Source organism: Pelophylax lessonae (genome assembly GCF_965119305.1).
Source record: "Pelophylax lessonae genome assembly, chromosome: 9".
Lineage (NCBI taxonomy): Eukaryota > Metazoa > Chordata > Amphibia > Anura > Ranidae > Pelophylax > Pelophylax lessonae.
Window position 1 is genome coordinate 39,037,384 of NC_138776.1, and position 26,018 is coordinate 39,063,401.

Sequence of the window (26,018 nt, forward strand, 5' to 3'; positions counted from 1 at the left end):
CACCTGCCTTGACAGAGAAGTACTAAGTGTTCAAGAAAGGACCATTTTCTATGCGGTTGAAAAAAAGGGAAACATTTATGGCCTCGTCCAAATCATGCACAAGAAGAAACTTGATGTTGACCGGGGAAAATTCTCCAATAACCTACAATAACGGACTAAACAATAGAGACAAATGATGGAAAAAATAATAATCTTTATTATACAATATTAAGATAGATATGAATTAAGGTATCCCTATTAGAAGGCATCACTTTCTCCAGATGTTTGGGGGGGGGGGGGGATACCTTGATTTTTATCTATTTTAATATTGTAGAATAAAGATTTTTATTTTATCCATTATATGTCTCCATTGTTTTAGCTGTTATAGTGCGCTATTGTAGGTTACTGGAGACATTTCTCCAGTCAACACTTATACACACTATAAGATTTTCTGAAGACTTTTTCCTTTAGACTTACCAAAACCATATAATATGAGGTCAAACCTAAACACTTTCAATTTGTATGCAATCTGGCAGGCCCTTGCACTACATAGAAAAGGTAAATCTGAAGGAAATCTAACCACAAAAGTTGGATAGCATGTATCCAGCTTTAAGGCCCGTACACACGAGTCGAAATTCGGCCGACCGATCTGCCAATTTTCGGCTTGTTAGTATGGTGCTCTCGACAACCGACTCCGACTTTTCGGCCGAAAAAATCCTGGTGTGCAGGCTATAAAATTTTTGTCCACCGTCAAAACACGTCCAATTTTCGTGCAGTCAGTACAGATTTCGACAGGGAAAAATCTAATGAGCAAGACTAGGCATGCTCAGAGATGAAAAAACACATACAAAGCAATCCAACACATGACATCACTTCTGAAGTAGAATTCTGTCGTGCGGGAAAATTTGTTAGTCTAGAGCACATTCCAACCAACAAACACCACTCTGGATAAAAGACGGACGACCGGTCGGCAGAAATTCGTTGCGTGTGTACTAGGCTTTAGTTTCTTCTCATTTTCTATGCAGGTTACCATTGGTTTCTTTCCATAAATTCAATAAGTCAAGATGGGCATATTAGAGCACCTTGACTTTGGATTCCTGTAGTAAATGGTGGAAGAGAAGGGTGTCTCCATTTTATTTTGTTACCCAACTCCAATCCAATTTTTTTATTTTATTTTAATACTTAAAAAGAGTAAACATCTCTGTCCTGTTTTTATTACTATCTGTGGCCCTGTCGTGGAGGTTTCAGCTCAATTTCGGACCTTGTGATAGCAGGACACGAAAATAACCCCTCCATTAATAAAGAAAGACTGCAGATGTCATCCTGTTCCAAAACCATACAGGCACCAACTTGGATTGGTGATGATTAGTAATGGGCGAATCTACTGGGGTTCAATTTGCCCACACGCTGTTCGGCAAAAACATTCAGAATTCCACAAACTGTGAACTTTAATGCCAACCCCACTGAAGTCAATTGGAGGTGAATCTTTAAAAAAATGTCTCTCTATTTTGAATGATAATCGGCAAGTGAGTGTGAAGCAAAGGTCATTGGGAGCTGGGCAGTGCCATGCCAAGAGAGAAAGGACCAGATCTAGCCTGTCTGATCTGGGGTTCCAGTAAAAAAGTTAGGGGGCATATTCAGGGCTGCTGTTAGAAATCGCGGGGCCCCGTACAGACTACCTGGCAGGGCCCCCCCCAAGAAAATATTAAATATATATTTAGCTAAAATTACAACAAAAATTACAACAAAATCACTATTAGCAGACACAAATATAATATAACTCGCATAATTCCTGCTAAATCTAAAAAATAAAAACTATGTTAAATAAAAATGAAGATGAGATAAGAAAAATATACAGGCTGGGTAGTTGGAGCTCAGTGATCAGAGAGACAGAGAGAGAGAAACAAAGTTACAAATAAACTCCTGAGCAGAGATAACATTAGAGCCAGTGCTGGGAGGGGGGCCCACACAGGGAGGGGGATTAGTGAGGGACCACTGTCTCTTTCTCAGCAGATAAAAGCTGATAGCAGAGAGAGGGACAGAGATCAGATTCAGGTGCTGGAGGAAGATTTCTGTATTTGTTGTCCATCACTAATCCCCCCTCCCTGTGTGGGCCTCCCTGTGTGCTGGGTCCCCCTACAAGAGGGCTGGTGGTCCCCCCCTATCAGCGGCCCTGGGCATATTGTCAACACCTACCCAGCACTTCAGAGTCAGCCCCCATCACAGTCTCCCCATTACATTGTTTCCTTCAAATCAGAGTCACCCCCATGCCAACAGAGTCCCCCCATCGAAACAGAATACCCCCCCCCAACACAACAGAATATCCCCTCATTACAACAGAGCCCACCCCTATGACAACATAATGCCCCTCATTCTCCCAATACAACAGAGTCCCCACTTTCACAAATGGCAACAAATGATGCCGTGCATCCTGGTCCACCCCCCTGCACTATGCAAACAAATGGTGTGGTGGATAGGGGCTGGGCACTGTGTAGCCATGCATACTTAGCATGGATAAGACTGTATGCTGCCCCCAGCCCTTCTTCCCGATACCAATGTCACTTGTCCTGGGGGGGGGGGGGGGGGGCACTACTGAAATGTAAAGCCCATCTCAGCACCACCCTATATTTGGCCCTGATGAAGGGCAATGCAACAAAAATGTTAAAAAACAGCATTTAGCATTTATTAAGGCTTGAATGAAACATTAAATATACACAATACAATTATATTTTATTATAGTAATGCCTGACCAATAAACAAAATCAGGTAAACTGAGCAAAAGACAATAAAAAATGTATTGAATGCAAAAATGCCCAGTTCATTTAAATAACATGCTTGGGGAATTCCTTTAAATGCTGCCTGTGAAGTGGCAGAGATGTAAGACATACTAAAGCAAAAGTGACATTTAGAAAGAAAAGAAAATACAATTTGCTGCTAAATGACATGGCTTTGATTTGTTTGTAAACCAAGTCATTTTCAAGGCGAGTAGACAAAGGAATTACTAAATAAAGGGCATAGGGAGCAGGGCACTGCCCTAGGGGACATTAATAAAAATACACAATTCATCTAATTAACATGCTAAGGGGGTTGTCTTAGACCTGCACAATTACTGTAAGTGGCACACTTGTATGTACAAAAAGAAAAGCTAAATTACATTTCATTAAGGAATTTCACTGTGAATCCCACATGGCAGCAAATTTGAACCTCATTCTAGTGATGATGAATTTGACAAGCTGGTGAAGGGAGTATGGGGACACATTGGGCAATCCAAATAGGGTCTGTAATTGTAAAGCGCTTAAGAACCCACCCAATTTATTATGACTTCTAAATTGCACCATATTGCACTCTATACTGGGTGGACATTGTCTCCATCTACTTGCAAAATGTTGCTTTATGTGAGTACTTTACATTATATTTTTCTGCTTCTTTCAGATGCCCATTACATAACTTGTAGAATACAAGAGTGTGCAGAGACCACTAGGAGCGGACCGTTCTCTCGTTATATTGACACCAATTCATTAGTGGTACAGGACGAATATGTCTTCATTCAGGTAAGAGACCAATCAGAGTAAAAGGACACCACCCTTCTTACTGGTGTCAGCCAATGGTTGTCTTTAATGCATGATGGAAGTTGTAACTTTGTTAGGTTTCCACATCAGGATTGTTGATGGAATGCATACAGTTTGGAAGTCCTAGTCCAGGTCCAGGAGGACCAGGAGTAGCTCAAAGCCCAGTAACCAAAACCTCATATATGAGTTATAAAGAGACCTCACCCAAAAAAATAAACTAAATGTTTCTTGCAATTGAAGATTGATTTTGCTTATTGTTTCTACTGCCCATTCCATGAACTTTTTCTCTCTTGAAGATCTACGGCCACCCAAAGAATCTTAATATCTGACACTTGTCGATGTGTTGGATGCCTGGTGCCCCAATGCGTGCTGTGGTTGCATCCAGTAGACAAGAGGGCACCATCAGATAGAGTAACCTTTGTTTAAGTCTATCACCATTGGATTGAGTAAGCTTTCCTAAAGTAAAATGTTTTTTTCAAAATAACAAACATGTTATACTTACCTGCTGTGTGCAGTGGTTTTGCACAGAGCAGCCGGGATCCTCCTCTTCAAGGGTCTCCCACTGGTGCTTCTGGCCCCTCCCTCCTGCCAAGTGCCCCCAGAGCAAACAGCTTGCAACAAGGGCACCCGAGCAGGTTCACTCCCGAGCTGCGGTTCTGCATGCCCATTCACACACAGAGACGCAGCTCGGCCCTGCCCCTCTCTCATAAGGGTTGCATTCTCACTACTGACCACCAATGGAAGGGGTATTTGTCATATTGAACCCTGATAAATTGGTATTATTAAGGGTTTCTCCCAGGCCTGAACATTATTTTAGGGGTTCCCCTGGGGTAAAAAGGTTAAAGTGCTTGTAAAGGCTGAATGTTTTTACGTTCACGCATTCTATGCATGAAGGTAAAAAAAAAAACCTTCAGTGTGCAGCATCCCCTCAAGCCCCTCACTTACTGATACTTACCTGAGCCCGATCTTTCTCCAGCGATGTGCACGAGAGCCACGGCTCTCCGGGAACTCTACCTTGTCATTGGTTAAGACAGCGGCGGGATCCTTTGGATTCCGCTGCTGTCAATCAATCAGCAGCGGAATCCAATGGCTCCTGCCGCTGTCTTAACCAATGACAAGGTAGAGTTCCCGGAGAGCCGTGGCTCTCGTGCACATCGCTGGAGAAAGATCGGGCTCAGGTAAGTATCAGTAAGTGAGGGGTTTGGGGGGATGCTGCACACTGAAGGTTTTTTTACCTTCATGCATAGAATGCGTGAACGTAAAAACATTCAGCCTTTACAAGCACTTTAACCTTTTTACCCCAGGGGAACCCCTAATATAATGTTCAGGACTGGGAGAAACACTTAATAATACCAACTTATCAGGGTTCAATAGGAAAAATACCTCTTCCATTGGTGGTCAGTAGTGAGAATGCAACCCTTATAGCAGTGGTCAGAATACCACCCTTCCAGACAATAATACGATAATTGGTGTCATGCTTCTGGCTTTGCCAAGTGGTGTTGACCCCGGAACTATGCAAGCACCATTAACTTGGAGGTCAATCAGCCATAGCCGAAGAAACCCCTAGCAACCACTGGAGGAACCCTAGGGTTTCCAAGGAACCTTGGCTGAGAATGGCTGGGATAAAACATTGTTGAAGAGCAGGCATGTCCAACATGCGGCCCGGAAACCCCAGGCAATGCAGCCCGCTGACAATTTTTTTTGCTGGGGAGGAAGGAAGTCGAGTCGGGGGAACGGCCACAGAAGCAACCTCGGAGGGGATCATCCACTAGTTGTGTTTAATTAGGGCTTGGGGGGAGTGGCGCGGCAGCACGGGAAGGGTGCGGCGGTGTTTTATTACTTGTATACCTTAACTAATAGTATATATTTTATATGCGGCCCGAGAAAATTTCTCTACACTCAATGTGGCCCAGAGAAGCCAAAAGGTTGGACACCCATGATGTAGAGCTTGACACATTGAACTGCAACAGGGGGTAATGAACAAAGACATTCAACACTTCCAGAAGTATCAGATATTAAGAGTCCTCAAATAGCTATAGCACTTCAAGAGTCAACAAATTCCAGGAATGGGTGGAGAAGCACAACACTGGGTTTGCAGCACATTTATGAGAAGATACTTAAATGTGATGGTTAAAAAAAACTTTTTGATTACAGTTGTTCCATAAGAGTGGTAAAAAGGATTGACTTTGGAATCACATTTTTGATTATTGGTATGCACCATAGCACTATTTTTCTTTTTTTTTTTTTGGTGTATTCATTTTTACAGTTATTTTTTATATTGATTTTTGATTTATTTGTTAGGTTTTTTGTTGTAACTCTATGTCTAAAACAATTTGCTTTTCTAAGTGGACTTAGTGAAGTGTCCATTTTGGGGTTACTCATTTATTTATTCTTGGGTCGTTATTGCAGTTGATTGAGTTGATTGACATTAATTGAAGTTTTTGGTACACACGCTGAAATTAAGAGCTGCACTTTAATTCGTTTATTTTAGTTTATTTTTTTTCATCCTGTGCTGGCAGCCATTGGTGTATTTAGGTTTTGTGCTGCCCTAGGCCTGACTAAACTTGTGCACCCCCTAATTTACATATGACCCACCCCTTCCTGTAAAGGCCATGCCCTTTACTGTTTACGACCCGCCCTGTCATCTGTGAACCACAGACCACAAGTCTATCAGTGCCCATCAGCGTAGCCTCATCAGTTCCCACACATTCAGCCTCATCACTGCCCATCAGTGCAGCCTTATCACTGTCCGCTTTATGAGGGTGCCAGACCGATTTGACTCCCGGACTCTACCCTCTGGCCCAATTTACCCAATAAGACTGGCACTATATTAAAAGTGTAGCGCAAGCCGGCGGAGACCCTTTTCGTGTGTGAACCGGGAAGAGGCTGTTTTTTTTTTTTTTGTGCAGGGTGCAGCTTTTTTGCTGCCCCCCTGCAAAATGCCGCCCTGGGCCTTGTTGGCCTAGGCCAAGATACAGCTCTGCTGGCAGCTGTTACTAAATTATGGTTTTATTATAGGGCAAGGATCCCTTAGGGATTTTTTTATTGAGTATTTCCTATTGTTGAATGACAACTGTCTCTCAGTAAAGCCTCGTACACACTATACAGCTTTTGTTGTTAGATTTCCTTTAGATTAAAGCCCCGTACACACGTACTGATCGTCAGCCGAACGATCGGCCGTCTTTTGTCCAGGGCTGTCGTGTCTGTTGAAAACTGCAAAAGACTGCACACAAATTTTGTCGGCCAACAACAGCCGACTGCAGAAGTGATGTCATGTGATGGTTAACTTTCCTTGTCTTTTTTCTTTTCTGAGCATGCCCAGTCTTGCTAATCTGCTGTCTGTCGGCCGAAATCTGTACTGACTGAGGAACAATCGGCCGTTCTGGTGACAGCCAACAAATATTTTAAAGTCTGCACCACAGATTCTGTTCAGCCGAAAATGCGCTGTCGGCTGTCGGAAGCATCATACTAACAAGCCGACAATCGGCCGATCGTTCAGCGGCCTAATATTTACGGCCGACAATCAGTACGTGTGTACGGGGCTTTAAGCCCCGAACAGAATCGGTGTGCAGGCTATAAAATTTTTGTTGGCCGTCACCAGAACGGCCGATTGTTCGCCAGTCAGTACAGAATTCGGCCGACAAACAGCAGATTAGCAAGTCTGGGCATGCTCAGAAAAGAAAAAACACACGGAAAGTTAATCACATGACATCACTTCTGCAGTCGGCTGTTGTTGGCCGACAAAATTCGTGTGCAGTCTTTTGCACTTTTCAGCCGACAGGACAGCACCGGACAAAAGACGGCCGACATTCGGTACATGTGTACGGGGCTTTACCTTCAACTATGTAGTGCAAGGGCCTGCCTGATTGCATACAAATTGAAAGTGTTTCAGTTTGACCTCATATTATATGGTTTTGGTAAATCTAAAGGGAAAAATCTAAAGACAATTTTATAGTGTGTATGGCCCATTAGGCTCAGGTGTTGCTACCCTGCACCCCTGGTGGACACTAAAAAGTGGCCGTAATGGTCCACTGTTGTCACGATCAGGAAGCTGGCCCAGAGCAATGATGTGCAGTCAACATTTGCGCACATGCATGTAGACAGGAAGAGTGTGAAAGAGGCTGGCGGAGATCAGCAGCACCGAGGCGCAACAAAAGGTGAATACGGGATTTTTATTTTAAAAATGTGCAATGACAATTGTTTTAAGCACAGTGTTTAAGCAAAATAAATAATGTCCAGTTTAGTTTTAATGTCCAATTTAGATGCTATTTCCAAGCCTTCTCACTGTAACAGATTGCAGATCCTAAGTTTAGTTCAAAAAATGTATTTTGTCTCTTTTTTCACATGCAGTAGCCCTAATTAGCTCTCACTTTCTTCTCAGCTTTTTTGTCAGTTTTGTTTTCCTTTTTGGTTTCCATTTGACATTTCATGCGTCTTTTTTTTTTTGGTCTTTTTTTGAGTGTTGTGTTGAGAATACATTTCATTAAAAAATAGCTTTATATAATGTGTAAACACATTTTTTAGACATTGCACCAGGAACATCAGTTTAGCACTGTAATAGGTTTGTGAAGCAGAAAAATGTTTGTGCTGCATAGCTATGGTAACACTAAACCTTTGAGAAATCACATCTAATTAAATTTGGAAAAAAAAAAAAAAAAAAAAAATGTAGTTCTTTCTTTTTTAAATGACCTTAAAATACATTAAACATATTTATTAGAATGCAATCTACCAGCCCAAAATTAAAAATGCTGTTTTTTTGTTTTCCTATGTGATTGTGCATTCTTTGCAAGGTGAAAATTCCCCACATTAACCAAGTTATGAGGAAAATTTCCCTGCAAATTTCAGCGTCTATTGCAAAGTGAAGGAAATCAACCCCAATGTGTTTTAAAAATACAGTTATGCTTGTACCACTTCAGTACTAGTGGATGCTTATATATATATATATATATATATAATGTACACAGTATTTATACAGTATATTATATATAATGGAATTTTTGTAAAATCTTACCGTAAAATTCCTTTCTCTGAGTCCTCCGACAGTCGCCGCCCCTTCATAATCTCCACCAATGGGTAATTGACCTTTGCTCCGTAGGAGTAGCTAGGCAACAAGATTTGTTAATATCAAAGCTTTTAGCATATCACACCCCTAGGGGGCGGTCCCCTCAGTCAATACCTCTCTGCTTCCAGCATTCTCAACTCAGTTTGGTAGCATAGCAGTAGAGTACATAAACAAACCCCAAAAGAGGGGCGGGGGCGGCGACTGTCGGGAGGACTCAGAGAAAGGAATTTTACGGTAAGATTTTACAAAAATTCGTTTTCTCTTACGTCCTCCGACAGTCGCCGCCCCTTCATAATCTCCACCAATGGGACGTCCCAGAGCAGTGTAGACATGAAGGGTGGGAAAAAACGCAGCCGCGCATAAAGCAACGCAGTACCCACATCAGAGAAAGGAACCTTACCAAAGTAAGAGAACCAACCTGGCAACAGGAAAACATGCTCAACAGGAGCAACAACCCAGGAAGAACAAGTAACCCAGGGATAAAAACACCCCAACAGCCAAGGGCCCAAACAAGGGACCCTAAGGCACTGCCGCACAAAGAACTTTATGGCCAAAGGAAGCATCTGCTGATGCCTGAACATCCACTTTGTAAAATTAAAGGCCCGTACACACGTACCGATCGTCGGCATACAAACGTCGGTGGACGAAAGATCTGCCGATTGTACGCGTGTTAGTATGGTGCCTCCGACAGATGTCTGCGCACAATCCGCGGACAAAAGTCTTTCTTGCAAACATGAAAATTTTTGTCTGCGGACACCAGAACGGACGATTGTTCGCCTGTCAGTACAGAATTCGGCCGACAGACCGCAGATTTGCAAGACTGGGCATACTCAGAAAATTAAAAACACAGGGAAAGTTAACCATTACATGACATCACTTCTGCAGTCAGCTGAAGTCTGCAGACAAAATTCTTGTGCTGTCCTTGTGCTGTCTTTGCACTTTTCAACAGACACCGACATCCCGGGGAGAAAAGACGAACATTTGTATGCCGACCATCGGTACGTGTGTACGGGGCTTTAGAGAAGGTGTGAACGGACGACCAAGTCGCCGCCTTACACACCTGGGCCACAGAAGCCTGATGACGATAGGCCCAAGACGTACTCCGAGATCTGGTAGAGTGCGCCTTCACAGGGAAAGGAGGAACCTTCCCCTCAAAGCATAGGCTTGCACAATTGTCTGTCTGATCCATTTGGCGATGGTAGCAGCCGACGCCGCCATGCCCTTCCGAGGTCCCTCTGGAAGGACCAATAGGGAATCCGACTTGCGAAAGGACTTAGTCGATGACAGGTAAACCCTGATCGCCCGAACAACATCCAAGGCATGCAAAGCCACCTCCTTCGGATGCTTAGGCTTCGCGCAAAGCGAAGGCAAGACAATGTCCTCATTCAGGTGAAATTCCGAGATCCTCTTCGGAAGAAAGGAAGGGTTAGGTCGCAAGACCACCTTATCCAAGTGAATCACCAAGTAGGGAGAGCTGCAGGACAAAGCCGCCAGCTCCGACACCCTACGAGCCGAAGTTATAGCCACCAAAAAGGCAACCTTTTTGGACAACAGAGACAACGAGATCTCCCTGATCTTTTCAAAAGGAGCATGTTGCAACACGGACAGAACAAGGTTCAAGTCCCATGGAGGCAAAGGCTCCCTCCTAGGAGGGGCCAAGTGTCGCACCCCCTGAACAAAAGTGCGAACCAACGAATTAGACGCCACTGGGCACTGAAAAAGAATGGCCAGCGCAGAAATCTGACCCTTAATCGTGGCCAGCGCCAAACGCTGGTCCACTCCAGTTTGGAAGAAAGCCAACACTCTCGACACAGAGTATGAGCGCGGAGAAAACCCCCTGGACTCACACCAAGCGAAGTAAGCTTTCCAAGTACGGTAGTATATCTTACCGGAAGAAGCTTTTCTAGCCTTAATCAAAGTAGGGACGACCTCAGGGGAGAGACCCCTATCCCTCAGGACCTGGCTCTCAACAGCCATGCCGTCAAAGCCAGCGACTGTAAAGCAGGATGGAATATCGGTCCCTGCGACAGAAGGTCTTCTCGAAGCGGCAGACGCCACGGAGCGTCGACTGCCAGATTTACGAGGTCTGCGTACCAAGACCGGCGAGGCCAGTCCGGTGCCACCAGAATCACCGTATGCGGTTCCGAGGTTAACCTGCGAAGGAACCTGGACAACAGTTGAATCGGAGGGAAGGCATACATCAGGCGATACTGATGCCAGGGCGCCACCAACGCGTCCGGGGCGTCCGCCCATGGATCGCGCGTCCTTGCCACGAACCTTTCCACCTTGTTGTTCAGACGAGACGCGAACAGGTCCACATCCGGAAGACCCCACTTCGCGCACAACTTCTGGAAGACATCCGGGTGAAGGGACCACTCTCCCTGGTCCAGGGTCTGGCGACTCAGATAGTCCGCCTGCCAGTTCTCCAGCCCCGGAATGTGCACAGCTGTTATCGCTGGGACGTGCGTCTCGGCCCACGACAGAATGCCGTTTACTTCCCGAGCCGCACGGGCACTCCTGGTGCCCCCTTGATGGTTGATGTAGGCCACCGCTGTGGCATTGTCCGTCCGAACCCGAACCGGACGGCCCTGAAGCCGTTCCGACCAATGCAGAAGGCAAAGTTTTATTGCTCGCAATTCCAGAATGTTGATCGGAAGGGAGGATTCCTCCTCCGACCAAGTTCCCTGGGCGGACAAAACGCCCAGAACACCACCCCAGCCCGACAGGCTGGCATCCGTGGTGATCACCGTCGGGTGTGGCGGCTCAACGAAATCCGCAGATCCAGAGATTGCGGACGCCCGTCCCACTTGGCCAAGATCTCCGCCTGAAGACCCCGCGTGTGAAACTGGGCGAAGGGAATCGCCTCGAAAGCCGAGACCATCAATCCCAGACACCTCATACATGTCCGGAGGGACGAGCACTGAGTGTCCCTGAAGGACCTGACCTCGTCCTGAAGCGTCCAGAGCTTGTCTTCCGGCAGGAAGACCTTCGCATGAGCAGAGTCCAGGATCATCCCCAGGTAGGGAAGACGAACCGACGGACACAACGTTGATTTTGGAAAATTTATCGTCCAACCTAACTCCTGCAGAGTCTGCATCGTGGTGGACAGGTCGTTCACCAGGCCCTGACTGGTCGCAGACCGAAGCAAGATATCGTCCAGATACCCCAAGACAGAGATGCCCTGGGCTCTCAATAAAGCTAGGACCGGCGCAAGCACCTTGGTGAAAACCCGCGGAGCCGAAGCGAGACCGAAGGGTAACGCCACGAATTGGTAATGATCCTCCGCAATGGCGATTTGAAGGTACCTCTGGTGACCCTCGAAAATGGGGATGTGAAGTCGATGGAGGCCATGAGCTCCCCCGGAACCAGGGCAGCCACCACCGAGCGCAGGGATTCCATGCGGAACTTGCGAACCCGCACAAAGCGGTTCAGAGCTTTCAAGTCCAGAATCGGACGTACCTTGCCCTCCTTTCTGGCCACAGTGAACAGATTGGAGTAGAACCCGCGAAATCTGTCCCGATGAGGCACCGGAACCACCACTCCCTGGGCCCGCAGGTCCCGCACCGCCAGGTGCAGATCCTGCAAATGCTCCGGAGACAGCTGAAGATTTGAGGGAAAAAATCTGCTCGCGGCCGAGAGAGAAACTCGATCTTGTATCCAGATCGAACGATTTCCTGAACCCACCTGTCCCGAATGCGGGCCAGCCAGGGTTGAAGAAAACCGAGCAAACGTCCCCCCCCCCAGAACCGGGTGAGGGCGCCCCTTCAGGCCGATTTGGTATGGGCAGCGGACCCGGACTGGCCGGACTTCTGCTTACCTGCCCACGGCTTCTTCTGGGAGCCTTGGCCCTTGAAAGACTTGCCCTTGTATTGCGACCGAAAGGCACGAAAGGACCCCTGAGAGGGCCTAAAAGAGGTATTCTTCTTACCGCGAACAGACATATTCTTGTGAGTGTGGGGTAAGAGAGTGCTCTTACCCCCGGAAATTCCCTTTATCAGAGTATCCAAAGACTCGCCAAAAAGGCGAGATCCCGCGTAGGGAAGATTTGCTAGAGTCTTGCGAGAGGATTGGTCAACAGACCAACATTTCAGCCATATCAGGCGACGGTTCAACACCGCTACACTGGAGAGGCGTGCAGCCAAAGGGACCAAATCCAAGTCCGCATCGCACAAATACATGATACCCTGATGAATTTGATCTACCATAGCCAATGTTGTCGGCGGAGCAGAGTCAGCCACCAGGGTGCGCCTGAGCACCTGCGTCCAATCCGCAATAGCTTGGGCTGCCATAATGGAAGCAAAAATAGGCTTCAGCATAGAACCAGCAACCGTATAAGCATGACGGGCCAGAGACTCCAATCTCCTGTCCGTCGGGTCCCGGAACACCGGGGTATCCTCAGCAGGAATCGCAGTAGATTTATTCAAAACTGCCACCGCGTGATCCACCTGAGGCGGCACACACCAACGCTCATCAGTGGTGGGTGTAAATGGAGAACGCAGCTTGAACTTACTTGGCACAGTAAAGGGCTTCTTTAAATTGCGCCATTGCTCATCAACAGCGCGCTGAAATTCCGCAGGGCAGGGAAAAACCTGCGCTGTTTTGCGCTTCCTTTGTGTCCCATAAGAGGACATCAAAGCAGGAGGACTTGGTTCATCCTGCAGACGCAGCGTTTCCTTGATAGACGTAATCAACTCATCCATGAGTGCAAGCTCTTCAGGCGAGCCAGGGGGAGAAGTATCAACTCCTTCTACCTCAGCCTCCCCCTCAGACCCCACAAGGTCCAGAGATGAACGAGACCCTGAGAAGGGCACTCCAGCCATAGCAGCCCCATCGCCCTCTGAATCAGAGGAAATAGATAACCTGGGCTGTTTTGCGGATCGATCAGCCATTAGCATCTGCACCTGAGAAGCCAAGTTCGCTACAACAGCAGCCAGATCAGCCCCCTCGGGGGATGCAGCAGCCCCTTGGCCCCCCACCAGGGTGGGAGGAAACTTGCAATCCTGAGAATCCATGCCCCAGTATCAACTGAAATAAAGGACTGCCCCTTTTAGACCGCGGCGAGCGCAGCCCACCGCACACTACTGGATGTACCGACCCCCGCAGGGATAAGGACACTGAGCAAGGAAATACAGGATAAGGAAGGTAAAAACCTGGAGAGACCACACAGCTGCTGCCACCGATCGCTGTTCCAGTGAAAAAGGAAGTGATGCAATGACTGACCGCCCTATATAGCCTATGAAGGCTTCACAAACATGGCCGCTCGGCTGAGGGAATTTAGGCAATAAGAAAATGGCGCCGACATGTGCGTGTATGAGCGATCGCCGCCAAAATGGCGGCGTTTGGCGCCAAAACACCGCGCTGTACCACACAGGGCCGGTCACCACAGTTTGCCGAAAAAAATGGCGGGCCGCATCAGCGGTCGCCGCACAGCATGTCTGAGCCCAGTCTGCCCCATACATCTCACACAGCAGAGCGGGAGAGCCCCCCCCCACCCCCCCCCCCGCAGCCCACAGAAAGGCAGCTATCACAGGAATCTGACAGGGAGCTCAGCACTTACACAGACATGCGGGTCACACAGTCACAGACTGACACCCAAACAGACAGGTCCCCACATAGAAAAACACTTACCATTCCGGATGGCGTGGGGAGCCTTCTCTAGCGACCAAACCGCTGTACTGAGGACAGGGAGTGTCGCAGCCAGGACACAGTGGACTGCGGTGCGAAACCGCAAATGGCGTCTGGTGAGGTAGCCACCTCACAGGCAGCATCCCTGCAGCGAACAGGGATGGGTCGTTCATATAAGCCAGGGAAACCTGAGCTGAACGCTCGATGGCAGGCTGGGGAAACCCCTGGCTCTCAGCCCTGGGATCCAGGGTGGCCAGTCCGAGACCCAGCTCCGCATGATCATCTTCATCCGAAGAAAACTAAACTAATGCTGAGAAAAAAAACAGCTAAGTAAAAGAAAGAGAAAAATACTTGAAATAAAATCAAAAGAGGATAGAAGGCTGAGACGGAAAGCCCCAGCACAGGAACAGCCAGCTACTCCTAAGCTAGGCAATTGAAAACTGAGTTGAGAATGCTGGAAGCAGGGAGGTATTGACTGAGGGGACCACCCCCTAGGGGTGTGATATGCTAAAAGCTTTGATATTAACAAATCTTGTTGCCTAGCTACTCCTACGGCGCAAAGGTCAATTATCCATTGGTGGAGATTATGAATTTTTTGTTATATTTATATAAATAATTTTTTGTTATAAAGATATTTATACATATACATATATATATATATATATATATATATATATATATATATATATATATATATATATATAATGTTTTTGTTATAAAGAGCTATATATCTTTATAAAAATGTAAAAAAATAAAAATAGCAGCATCCACTAGTACCGAGGTGGTACAAGCACAATTCTATTTTTAAAACACATTGGGGTTGATTCCCTTACTTTGCAATGAAAGCTGCACTTTGCAGGAGCATTTTCCTCAGAACTTAGTTAATGTGGGGAATTTTCACCTTGCAAAGTTTACCCAATCACATACATGAAAAAAAAAAAAAAAAAAAAAAAAAAAAATTGAATTTTTGCTTGCACATGATTGGATGATGGAAATCAGCAAGGCTTCACCTCATTCACTAAGCTCTGGGGAAAATACCTTTGCAAAATGTAACTTACCTTACAAAAAGATTTCTTTTAGTAATTGAACCCCATTATCTCTTTTCAAATGGTTGTAAACTTTTACATACACCCAGTGAAGTGACTACCTCCGGTGAGATGAAAAATATTCCTAAAAAGGTCATACCTGTTTATCTGCAGCCTCTCCCCTCTACAATCTTATAAAACACACAGTCTTTTTTTTTCTCAGCTCCAGCAGTCAGGGGGTGGGGATCAGATGTCACACACTGCATAGATAGAGAAGAGAGCTGAGTGTAATCTGAGACCCGAGTGGAGGGAAAGGACACGCCTTCCTCTACACAGTTTTACAAGGAAACGTCTGAGGCTGTCAATCATGTTAGATTGTCAGAAGTGACTCTTGCAGATAGCAGAAGGAGGGGAGATCAGAGAGGAAGCACACTAGGTGCTTTGGACTGAGATAAGCGCACACTACAGAAAGATACGCTTTCTTCATTTTTCATTTCACAGGTTTACAACCATTTTAATACCTCAAAGGTCACCATTAGCTTTGTAAATATAACCTCTAACTTTTATTAAGCCATATAAGTACAGTTGTTATTTTCAGAGAAACCTATCTGGCATCCAACTAACAACTGTACTTTTATTTTCTCCATCAGCCCATCCCCCACAGTTATTACCTCTTGTATCTCATGACCCTCCCTCTTAGATTGTAAGCTCTAATGAGTAGGGCCCTCTGATTCCTACTGTATTAACCACTTGCCGACCAGTCACGTTGACTGTACTGCGGCAAAGTGGCTTGATTCCGTCCAGCGACATAGACCTACGTCGCTGGACTCCTCCCCTTGTAGGCGCGCTCCCGCTGTATTCAGTCACAGCGGGAGTCGGGCCATGGAGGAGCGGTGATGATCGCCGCTGCTCTTCCCCGATTGTCGGGGAATCGAGTTTGGAGATCCGCCCGCTTGTGTAAACAGAGCGGGCGGATCTCCTAAGTGACAGACAGTGACAGATTGCAGTGTTCAGCATAGCTGAACCTGCGATCTGTCCCTGTGTCACTCAGTCACCTCCCCCCCACACACGCTAGTAAGCACCAGGCAAACATTAACCCCTCCCTCTCCAATAAAATTAACCCCTTCCCTGCCAGTGTCATTTTTACAGTAACAGTTGTAGGGGATCAGACTCAAGGCAGGGACACGCTCACAGTTTCTTTAGAAAATGACAGGTTTAATGCACTCTCAAAAGTTCATAACAAAAGAAACTGGCTCCTGGCCAAACAAACTAAATAAACTTCCGCTCAACTGAGCCTTACTGTGTTTGTAGTCCTTTTAAAGTCCTTGCTCAGGTAAGTGTCCTTTCTGGCACAAACGAGAATATCCCAGGTTCCAGAGACAAGCAGCCATGCTCCCATTTGCTTCCTGTAATGGAGACATCCACACTCTCTTCCTGAGATCCAGGTCCAGCTGCCTTAATCAAGGCCTAGCCAGAGACCAACAAACTGTGGTCCATGGAATTGGGAATCTGTCCCACCCAGAGCACTATCAGATTCCCAGTAAAACCAGCCCCGGAACAGACCTTACTAATAAAGGGTAAAGGCTAGCACTCTTTACCATACTGTCTTTGCTGATTTTACCTTAGATTGAAAAATCTAAGAAACCGTGGAGGAACATAGATCCCATCAACCACTTCCCCAGCCATTTGGAGCTGTTTTACCAGCACCCTGCTACATATCCCCCCCCTCTGCTCAAACTCGGGGGGTTGAGCACCTTGGGCAAACAAACTGTATACTCTGGAGAGGGCATCAGCATTAGCTTGTTGGCTACCTGGTCCATGTTCTACCACAAATTTGAAACTCTGTAGAGCCAAGAACCATCTGGTAACTCTTGCATTTTTCTCTTTATTTTGGGCCATCCACTTGAGAGGGGCGTGGTCTGTTAAGAGCCTAAACTGTCGCCCTAACAGGTAGTATTTTAAACTCTCCAGAGCCCATTTGATTGCAAGACATTCCCGTTCTACAATAGCATATCTTTTTTCTGCGGGGGTCAATTTCCTACTTAGGAATGCTATGGGGTGTTCGTCCCCATTCACCACTTGGGACAGTACTGCACCTAATCCCACTTCTGACGCATCAGTCTGCACTATAAATTCCTGTGTAAAATCCGGGGAAATTAGGACAGGGCTATTACAGATGGCTGTCTTTAAGTCCAGGAAAGCTGTCTTTAAGTCCAGGAAAGCTTTCTCAGCTTCTGGGGTCCAAGTTACTGCTAAGGACTTACCCCCCTTGGTAAGATCCGTAAGGGGAGCCGCCAATGTCGCAAAATTGGGGATAAACCTTCTGTAATAGCCCCAAAAAGGCCCTCACCTGTTTTTTATTGAGGGGTCTTGGCCAACTTTGGATGGCCTGTATATTTGTGACCTGGGGTTTTACCATCCCCCGGTTAATAATATACCCCAAATATCGGGCCTCCTCTAATCCCACAGCACATTTTTTTGGATTAGCCGTCAAACCCTCACCACGGAGGGCATTAATAACAGCCTGCACTTTAGGTAAGTGGCTCTCCCAGTCTGCACTAAAAATGACCACGTCATCTAAATAGGCCGATGCATAGGCTCGGTGGGGTTTAAGGACACGATCCATCATCCGCTGAAAAGTGGCCGGTGCCCCATGTAGGCCAAATGGCATCCTCCTGTACTGCCAGTGCCCCTCAGGAGTAGAAAAAGCTGTCTTCTCCTTGGCACGATCTGTAAGAGGTATTTGCCAATACCCCTTCGTAAGATCCAGGGTGGTGATATATCGGGCATGTCCTAGATGCTCAATTAGCTCATCTACTCTGGGCATGGGATAGGCATCAAATTTTGATACCTCATTTAACTTTCGAAAGTCGTTACAAAATCGGATGCTTCCATCCGGCTTGGGAATCAGGACGATTGGACTACACCACTCACTATGGGATTCCTCCATCACTTCCAGCTCCAACATCCTCTTTATTTCCTCTGAGACTACTTGGCGCCGGGCTTCCGGGATCTGATAGGGTTTTACATTAACTTTCACCCCAGGCTCTGTCACAATATCATGCTTGTACATTGAAGCTATCCCTGGAAGATCAGAAAAGAACTCCTTATTTCTTTGCAGAAATTCCTTGGTCTCTTGCTTTTGGCTTACTGACAGTGCCTCAGCGATCTCTACCCCAGGCATAGAAGAAGGACCTGTGGTAGACATGGTTGAGGGTACTTGGACCATAAGGGACTCTCTGTCCTTCCAGGGCTTCAATAGATTGACATGATATATTTGGTAGGGTTTCCTTTTGCCTGGCTGGTGTACCCTATAGTTAACTTCGCCCACCTGTTCTACAACCTCGTAGGACCCTTGCCATTTTGCCAGAAATTTACTCTCCACTGTAGGTACCAGCACAAGAATTCTGTCACCGGGGTTAAAGGTTCGGATCTTGGCTGAACGGTTATAGACTCTAGCCTGAGCCTGCTGAGCCTGTTGCAAGTGGAGTTTAACAATGGGCATGACTTTTTCAATCCGGTCTTGCATTTGAGCAATATGCTCCACCACGCTTTTGAGTGGGGTTGCCTCTTGTTCCCAGGTCTCTTTTGCTATATCTAATAGGCCCCTTGGATGTCGGCCATATAGCAACTCAAATGGAGAAAAACCAGTGGAGGCTTGCGGTACTTCCCGTACAGCAAACATGAGGTAGGGCAAGAGGCAGTCCCAGTCCCTACCATCTGCTGCTACAACTCGTTTTAACATTCCTTTCAAGGTTTTGTTAAACCTTTCCACCAGACCATCCGTTTGCGGGTGGTACACAGAAGTGTGTAAGTGATTAATTTTAAACAATTTGCACAACTCTTTGGTAACCTTCGACATGAAGGGAGTGCCTTGGTCAGTCAACAGCTCCCGGGGAATACCCACACGTGAAAATATAAGCGAAAGTTCTTTAGCAATACTCTTAGCCGTGGGGTTCCTCAACGGGATTGCCTCTGGGTATCGGGTGGCATAGTCCAAGATAACCAGGATATACTGGTGCCCCCTAGCGGACTTAACCAAAGGACCTACGATATCCATGGCAATCCTGTCAAAGGGCACCTCAATGATGGGTAATGGTACCAGTGGACTCCGGAAATGTGAGACCGGAGCAGTGAGTTGACAAACTGGGCATGACTCACAATACAATCTGACATCTTTGTGTAAGCCTGGCCAATAAAACCGTTGCATTACTCGCTCTCTAGTTTTATCCACACCCAGATGCCCCCCCGAGAACATGAGAATGTGCTAAATCTAGTACCATGCGTCTATGGGACTGAGGTACTAGCAACTGTTCCAGTCTCTCTCCCCGTATCTCATCCACTCTGTAGAACAGGTCATTTTCCATAGAGAAATGTGGGAATATAGCCTCCTCCCCCGGCTCTTGGGGAAACCCATTTACCACTGTTACCTGTTCCCTGGCCCTGGCTAAAGTGGGATCCCTCAGCTGGGCCGTGCCAAACTTTTCCTGAGTGGTGGGGAGGTCCGGTAGGTCTATCTCTGGCGGGGGGGTTCTCTGTGTCACCTGCGAGGACCTCCAGGGGAAAATTTGGAGACTCCATCTCTTCATTCTGCTCCTCCAGCAGTTCGGGGTAGCACGGGTCAGATCCAGCTGGGGGCCTGGCTTCTTTGGCATTTTCCCATAAATCCCAGAAAAGAGGGAAGTCTCTCCCAAGGACAGCATTATACATTAGATTTGGGACCACTCCTACTTCATGGTCCCTGGTGCCACCGGAAGATTCAATTGACACAATGGCTGTGGGGTAGCACTTGGTGTCTCCATGGATACAGACCACTCCTATTAGCTGACGCTGCAACTTGTGGGGGTTCACTAGACTGGCGTGCACTAGAGTGACGAGACTGCCGGAGTCCAGCAAGGCAGTCATCTGGCAACCATCCACTTTAATCACACAAATTTGTTTCTCAGAGCCACCTGGCTGTTGTGATGTGTCCCCCTTAGCAACAAATGAGCGTTTCTGGGTCACGCTGCAATCCATAGGTTTCTGGGTTAGGGGACAACTGGCGACCAGGTGTCCTGGTTCTTGGCACCGCCAGCACACTACAGGTCCCCGGTCCTGTCGGGTCTCCCTCTGGCGATTTGACCTCCTTATGCCTTGCGCATCAGTGTCGGTATTTACCTCCCTTTTCCCCCCACTTTAGGGCCGGAGCGTTTTTTCCCATGTTGGTGGGCTTTTGTCTCTGGGAGAAGGATTCTTTGGGTGCTACCCCCCTGAAGAAAGTCCTCAGCTCCACGAGGGCCACCAACTCATGGGCATCTTTAGGATCTGCTTGCCCGGCAAACTGCTGTATAGGGATGGGAAGGGCTCTCACAAAGCGATCCACTACCACTCTCTCCACGATCTGAGCTGGAGTGGCGACCTCTGGTTGTAACCACATCCGTGTGAGATGAATGAGGTCATACATCTGGGACCTTGCAGGTTGGTCCACCTTGTACTGCCACGCATGGACGCGCTGGGCCCTCAAGGCCATTGTAACCCCAAGGCGGGCCAAAATCTCTGTCTTAAGGCTCTGGTATTTGCGGGCTTCAGCAGCACTCAGATCAAAATAGGCCTTTTGGGGATCTCCGGTCAGAAAAGGGGCAAGCACCTCAGCCCACAGGTCCTGGGAAAGCCCTTCTCGCTCTGCCACCCTCTCAAATACCGTGAGGAAAGCCTCCACGTCGTCCTCGGCTGTCATTTTCTGTAGTGCCGCCTGCACTCGCTTGCGTATATCTGCAACATTGTCCACTTTTAGAGCCTTGTCAGCCAGGGACTGTAACTGTCTCTGTATGAGCTTATTGAACTCTTTTTGTTCTTGCATGGCCACCTGGGAAGCTGCAGCAAACAAACGGTTTGTTTCCTGTTGCTCAGTGCGTGCTTGCACCAACTGTTTCAATAGTTCCTCCATTTTTACTTGCACCAGTATACTGTCCCTTTAAGAGTGCTGGCTATATATATTTCACCTTTATAACAAAATGTCACTGCAAGAGGTACAGTCTCTGGGTCTTGTGCTCGCTCCAAGCCACCAATTGTAGGGGATCAGACTCAAGGCAGGGACACGCTCACAGTTTCTTTAGAAAATGACAGGTTTAATGCACTCTCAAAAGTTCATAACAAAAGAAACTGGCTCCTGGCCAAACAAACTAAATAAACTTCCACTCAACTGAGTCTTACTGTGTTTGTAGTCCTTTTAAAGTCCTTGCTCAGGTAAGTGTCCTTTCTGGCACAAACGATAATATCCCAGGTTCCAGAGACAAGCAGCCATGCTCCCATTTGCTTCCTGTAATGGAGACATCCACACTCTCTTCCTGAGATCCAGGTCCAGCTGCCTTAATCAAGGCCTAGCCAGAGACCAACAAACTGTGGTCCACGGAATTGGGAATCTGTCCCACCCAGAGCACTATCAGATTCCCAGTAAAACCAGCCCCGGAACAGACCTTACTAATAAAGGGTAAAGGCTAGCACTCTTTACCATACTGTCTTTGCTGATTTTACCTTAGATTGAAAAATCTAAGAAACCGTGGAGGAACATAGATCCCATCAACCACTTCCCCAGCCATTTGGAGCTGTTTTACCAGCACCCTGCTACACAGTGCATATTTATAGCACTGATTACTGCAGTAATGTCACTGGTACCCCCAAAAGTGTCAAAAATGTCAGTCAAGGGTCCGATCTGTCCGCCGCAATATCGCAGTCCCGCAAAAAAAATCGCAGATCGCCGCCATTACTCGTTAAAAAAAAAAACACCAAAAATGACAGAAATCTTTCCCTTAGATAGTAATCGCAATAACTTTTGCGCAAACCAATCAAAATACGCTTATTGTGATTTTTTTTTACCAAACATAGGTAGCAGAAAACAAATTGGACAAAAATTTAAAAAAATTTTGATTTTTACATTTTTTGGGGGGGAATTTCATATAAAAAAATGTTAAAAATATTGTTGTTTTTTCAAAATAAACGCTCTTTTTTGTTTATAGCGCAAAAAGTAAAAATCGCACAGGTGTTCAAATACCACCAAAAGAAAGCTCTGTTTGTGGGAAAAAAAGGACGTCAAATTTGTTTAGGTACAGCGTCGCACGACCGCGCAATTGTCAGTTAAAGTCACGCAGTGCCGAATCGCAAAATAGGCTCTGGTCAGGAAGGGGGTAAAGTCTTCCGGGCTTAAGTGGTTAAAGGGTGCCTCGAGATTACCCATCATTTTTAAAGGGTGCCCTGACTGAAAAAAGGTTGAGAAACACTGGTCTAGAAGGTTCTTTATAAATTGTTGACTGTCTTTGGATTTATGAAACAATGTGTTTGAAATCTCAGATGTAAACAATGTCTATGTGATTTCTTTTTTAGCCATTTGTTTCAGTTTTTAGAGACTAATAAATATTTATATCTTCCTATAATCCTGTACCTAGGAAATGGGCACCAATGGAGTATTCAGAAGCTATGGGATTAAACGATTTATTTTTTTTTTTTAAGCATCTGAATGGGTTTTGGGTTCCTGCGGTAATGAAAGTTTACAAATAGCTGATCCATGTCACCGGCGGGGGAAATAGTATTTTATCCCGTATGCTGTTTGCTTGTTGGTCAGTAATTGGCGGTTGTGTTGAGCTGCAATTGCTGATGTGACACGCACATCTCATGAAGAAATTTCACAGCCGTTTCTGTTATTCTGCACAATGGCTGCAATTTCATGAAACAATACTGTAATCACTGTCAGGGCTGAGATCGGGGGGATTGTTTGCTGCCAGCAAAGAAAATAACAGTATTAGCCAAATATTAAAGTTTCATATTTGTTCTGCACTAGATGTGAGTTATCCATTTTTTTTTTAACCACTTCTGGACCGGAAGGTTTTACCCCCTTAATGACCAGGCCATTTTTTTGCGATTCGGCACTGCGTTATTTTAACTGACAATTGCGCGGTCATGCGACGCTGTACCCAAATAAAATTGATGTCCATTTTCCCCCACAAACAGAGATTTCTTTTGGTGGTATTTGATTACCTGTGTGATTTTTATTTATTTTTTTTAGCTATAAGCAAAAAAAGAGAGACAATTCTGAAAAAAAAAATATATATATAATTTTTTTTTACTTTTTGCTATAAAACATTCCCAATAAAAAAAAAAATTAAAAATCCAATTTTTTCCTCATTTTACGCCAATATGTATTCTGCTACATATTTTTGGTAAAAAAAAAAAATCCCAATAAGTTTATATTGATTGGTTTGCACAAAAGTTATCGCGTCTACAAACTAGGGGAAAGATTTCTGTCATTTCTTTTTATTTATTTTTTTTACTAGTAATGGCAGCGATTAGCGATTTTTAGCGGGACTGTGACATTACAGCGGACAGATCGGACACTTAACTGACATTGTTGACACTTTTGCGGGGACCAGGGACAGTGCTAAAAATATGCACTGTTACTGTACTAATGACACTGGCAGGGAAGGGTTTAATGCCAGGGGGCGATCAAAGGGTTAAATGTGTGACTAGGCTATGCTTTCTAACTGTGTGGGGGTTGTATTTACTGGATGGACACAGATACCTGTGTTCCTAAATAGGAGGGACACAGGATCCCTGTTTTCATCACTGATATAACAGCTGTGTGCCGTGTTTACAACAGTCTCTCTGGGGGAGCAATCACAGGTCCCCGGCAGACAACGCGGCCGCCGTACCAGCTGATCGGTTCCCCCTTTGGCAAACGGGCGTGACATCACTGCGAATGCAGCCTATCCATTCACTAGAGACCGGTGACCGCACTGAGAATGCAGCCTATCCATTCACTAGAGACCGGTGACATCACTGAGAATGCAGACTGTCCATTAACTAGAGACCGGTGACATCACTGCAAATGCAGCCTATCCATTCACTAGAGACCGGTGACATCACTGACAATGCAGCTTATCCATTCACTAGAGACAGGTGACATCACTGCAAATGCAGCCTATCCATTCGCTAGAGACCGGTGACTGCACTGAGAATGCAACCTATCCATTCACTAGAGAACGGTGACCTGCACTGCGAATGCAGACTGTCCATTAACTAGAGACCGGTGACATCACTGACAATGCAACCTATCCATTCACTAGAGTCCGGTGACATCACTGACAATGCAGCCTATCCATTCACTAGAGTCCGGTGACATCACTGACAATGCAGCCTATCCATTCACTAGAGTCCGGTGACATCACTGACAATGCAGCCTATCCATTCACTAGAGACCGATGACATCACTGAGACTGAAGCCTATCCATTCACTAGAGACCGGTGACATCACTGACAATGCAACCTATCCATTCACTAGAGACCGGTGACATCACTGACAATGCAGCCTATCCATTCACTAGAGACCGGTGACATCACTGACAATGCAGCCTATCCATTCTTAATTGCCTGTGACGTATGTTCTCAGCTTTTGCATACTATACTTTTATATCATCTATTGTACTAATATTATTGTAATAATATTTATTCAGTTATATAAATGCTGTGTAAATATAGTGTAACTTTTTCATTTTGTTATAAGCCTAATATGGACGCTTTCATTTCTGGTCTTCTTGTGAAGATACCAATTGCTTGGCTACTCTGCTGGTGATACACTGACTTTAGTCGTTTCTAAGGTGGTGACCTAGTACAAGTATACAGATAAGAAAAGCCAAATGTCCTTATCCACATATTTTTTTGCAGGTCTCCACACAAGAGTATTAAAACCAGAGAATCATTGTGACAGCCAGACAACTGGCATTTTCAGAGACAGGCCAGCAATGGAAGCCTCTATATTTTTCTCTTGACGAGTTTCTATTAACAGACTCATTCGAGGATCGATCTTACATTTTATTTTGTCAACTTGTTTCTCATCTACGTTGAATTCACTAAGTGTCGTCTATATACCGGAGGTGTTATACATGGTGTAAATTGTTTTTTTATGTTTTCATTGCTGTTCATATTTCTGCTCAGCATGCAACTACTAATAAGCTGTCCGGGTATTCACAGGCAGGTTGTACAAAAATGGAGAGAATTGGATCATAGACTGTTACGTGGTGGGAATTGTCTCATTCAGCATGATTTTATCGTTGCTAACAATCGGTAGCACAACACCGATCAATGCCCTGTCTAATAATATCACCTAAAAAAACAAACAGTCATGTTTAATACAATTTTAGAGATGTGGATCTGAGATCCGGTGGGAGCAGAGGTGTAACAATAGCTATAACATTCCACGTGGCTGCTATGGGGCCTGGAAGTGGAAAGGGGCCCTCATTAGGGGGAAGTCAAGGCAGTTTAAATCTTATTGTATTGTAAACGATCACCCTGTAAAACAACCCATTCAGTTTAAAAAAAAAAAAAATGATAAGCAAACATTTATTTATAGATATAAAAAAAAACCCTTATAAGTACCTTTCTTCCCCTTTTTTTATAAGTGGCTACATTCCCTCTGTTCTCTCAGCTACATAGGAGCTTGGGGGAGGTAAAACAGCAGTACACTAAGCTGCCCAGCGAATGGCTGTGCAGAGGTCGGCGTGTCAGGACAAGTTTGATGATTGGAGTACACTTAGTTCCCAGCATAGCTAGAGAACTGACCATGCTGTGCTCTCCTGCTTAGTGGGGTCAGTTTTTAAAAGGGAAGCAGAGCGACTGGCAGGAACACCAGCATAAGTGTGCGCAGCCTATTGGATTAGGGTGTGCACCCAAATGTTTTAAAACATTAATTGGTGTCAGTAGAGCAGTGGATTTTGGCAGTAGAGCAGTGGA

General features: G+C 45.8%; 1 protein-coding gene across 2 annotated transcripts in view; it reads left to right on the forward strand.

Moving 5' to 3' along the window:
• The window catches only part of SORCS3 (sortilin related VPS10 domain containing receptor 3), a 1,013,788-nt gene that overhangs the window by 664,425 nt on the left and 323,345 nt on the right, over positions 1 to 26,018 (forward strand). For both annotated transcript variants that reach the window (XM_082267888.1, XM_082267889.1), the window contains one exon: positions 3,412 to 3,530. In XM_082267888.1, the coding sequence (XP_082124014.1) occupies positions 3,412 to 3,530 (119 nt within the window). The remainder of the gene's footprint in view (positions 1 to 3,411; positions 3,531 to 26,018) is intronic.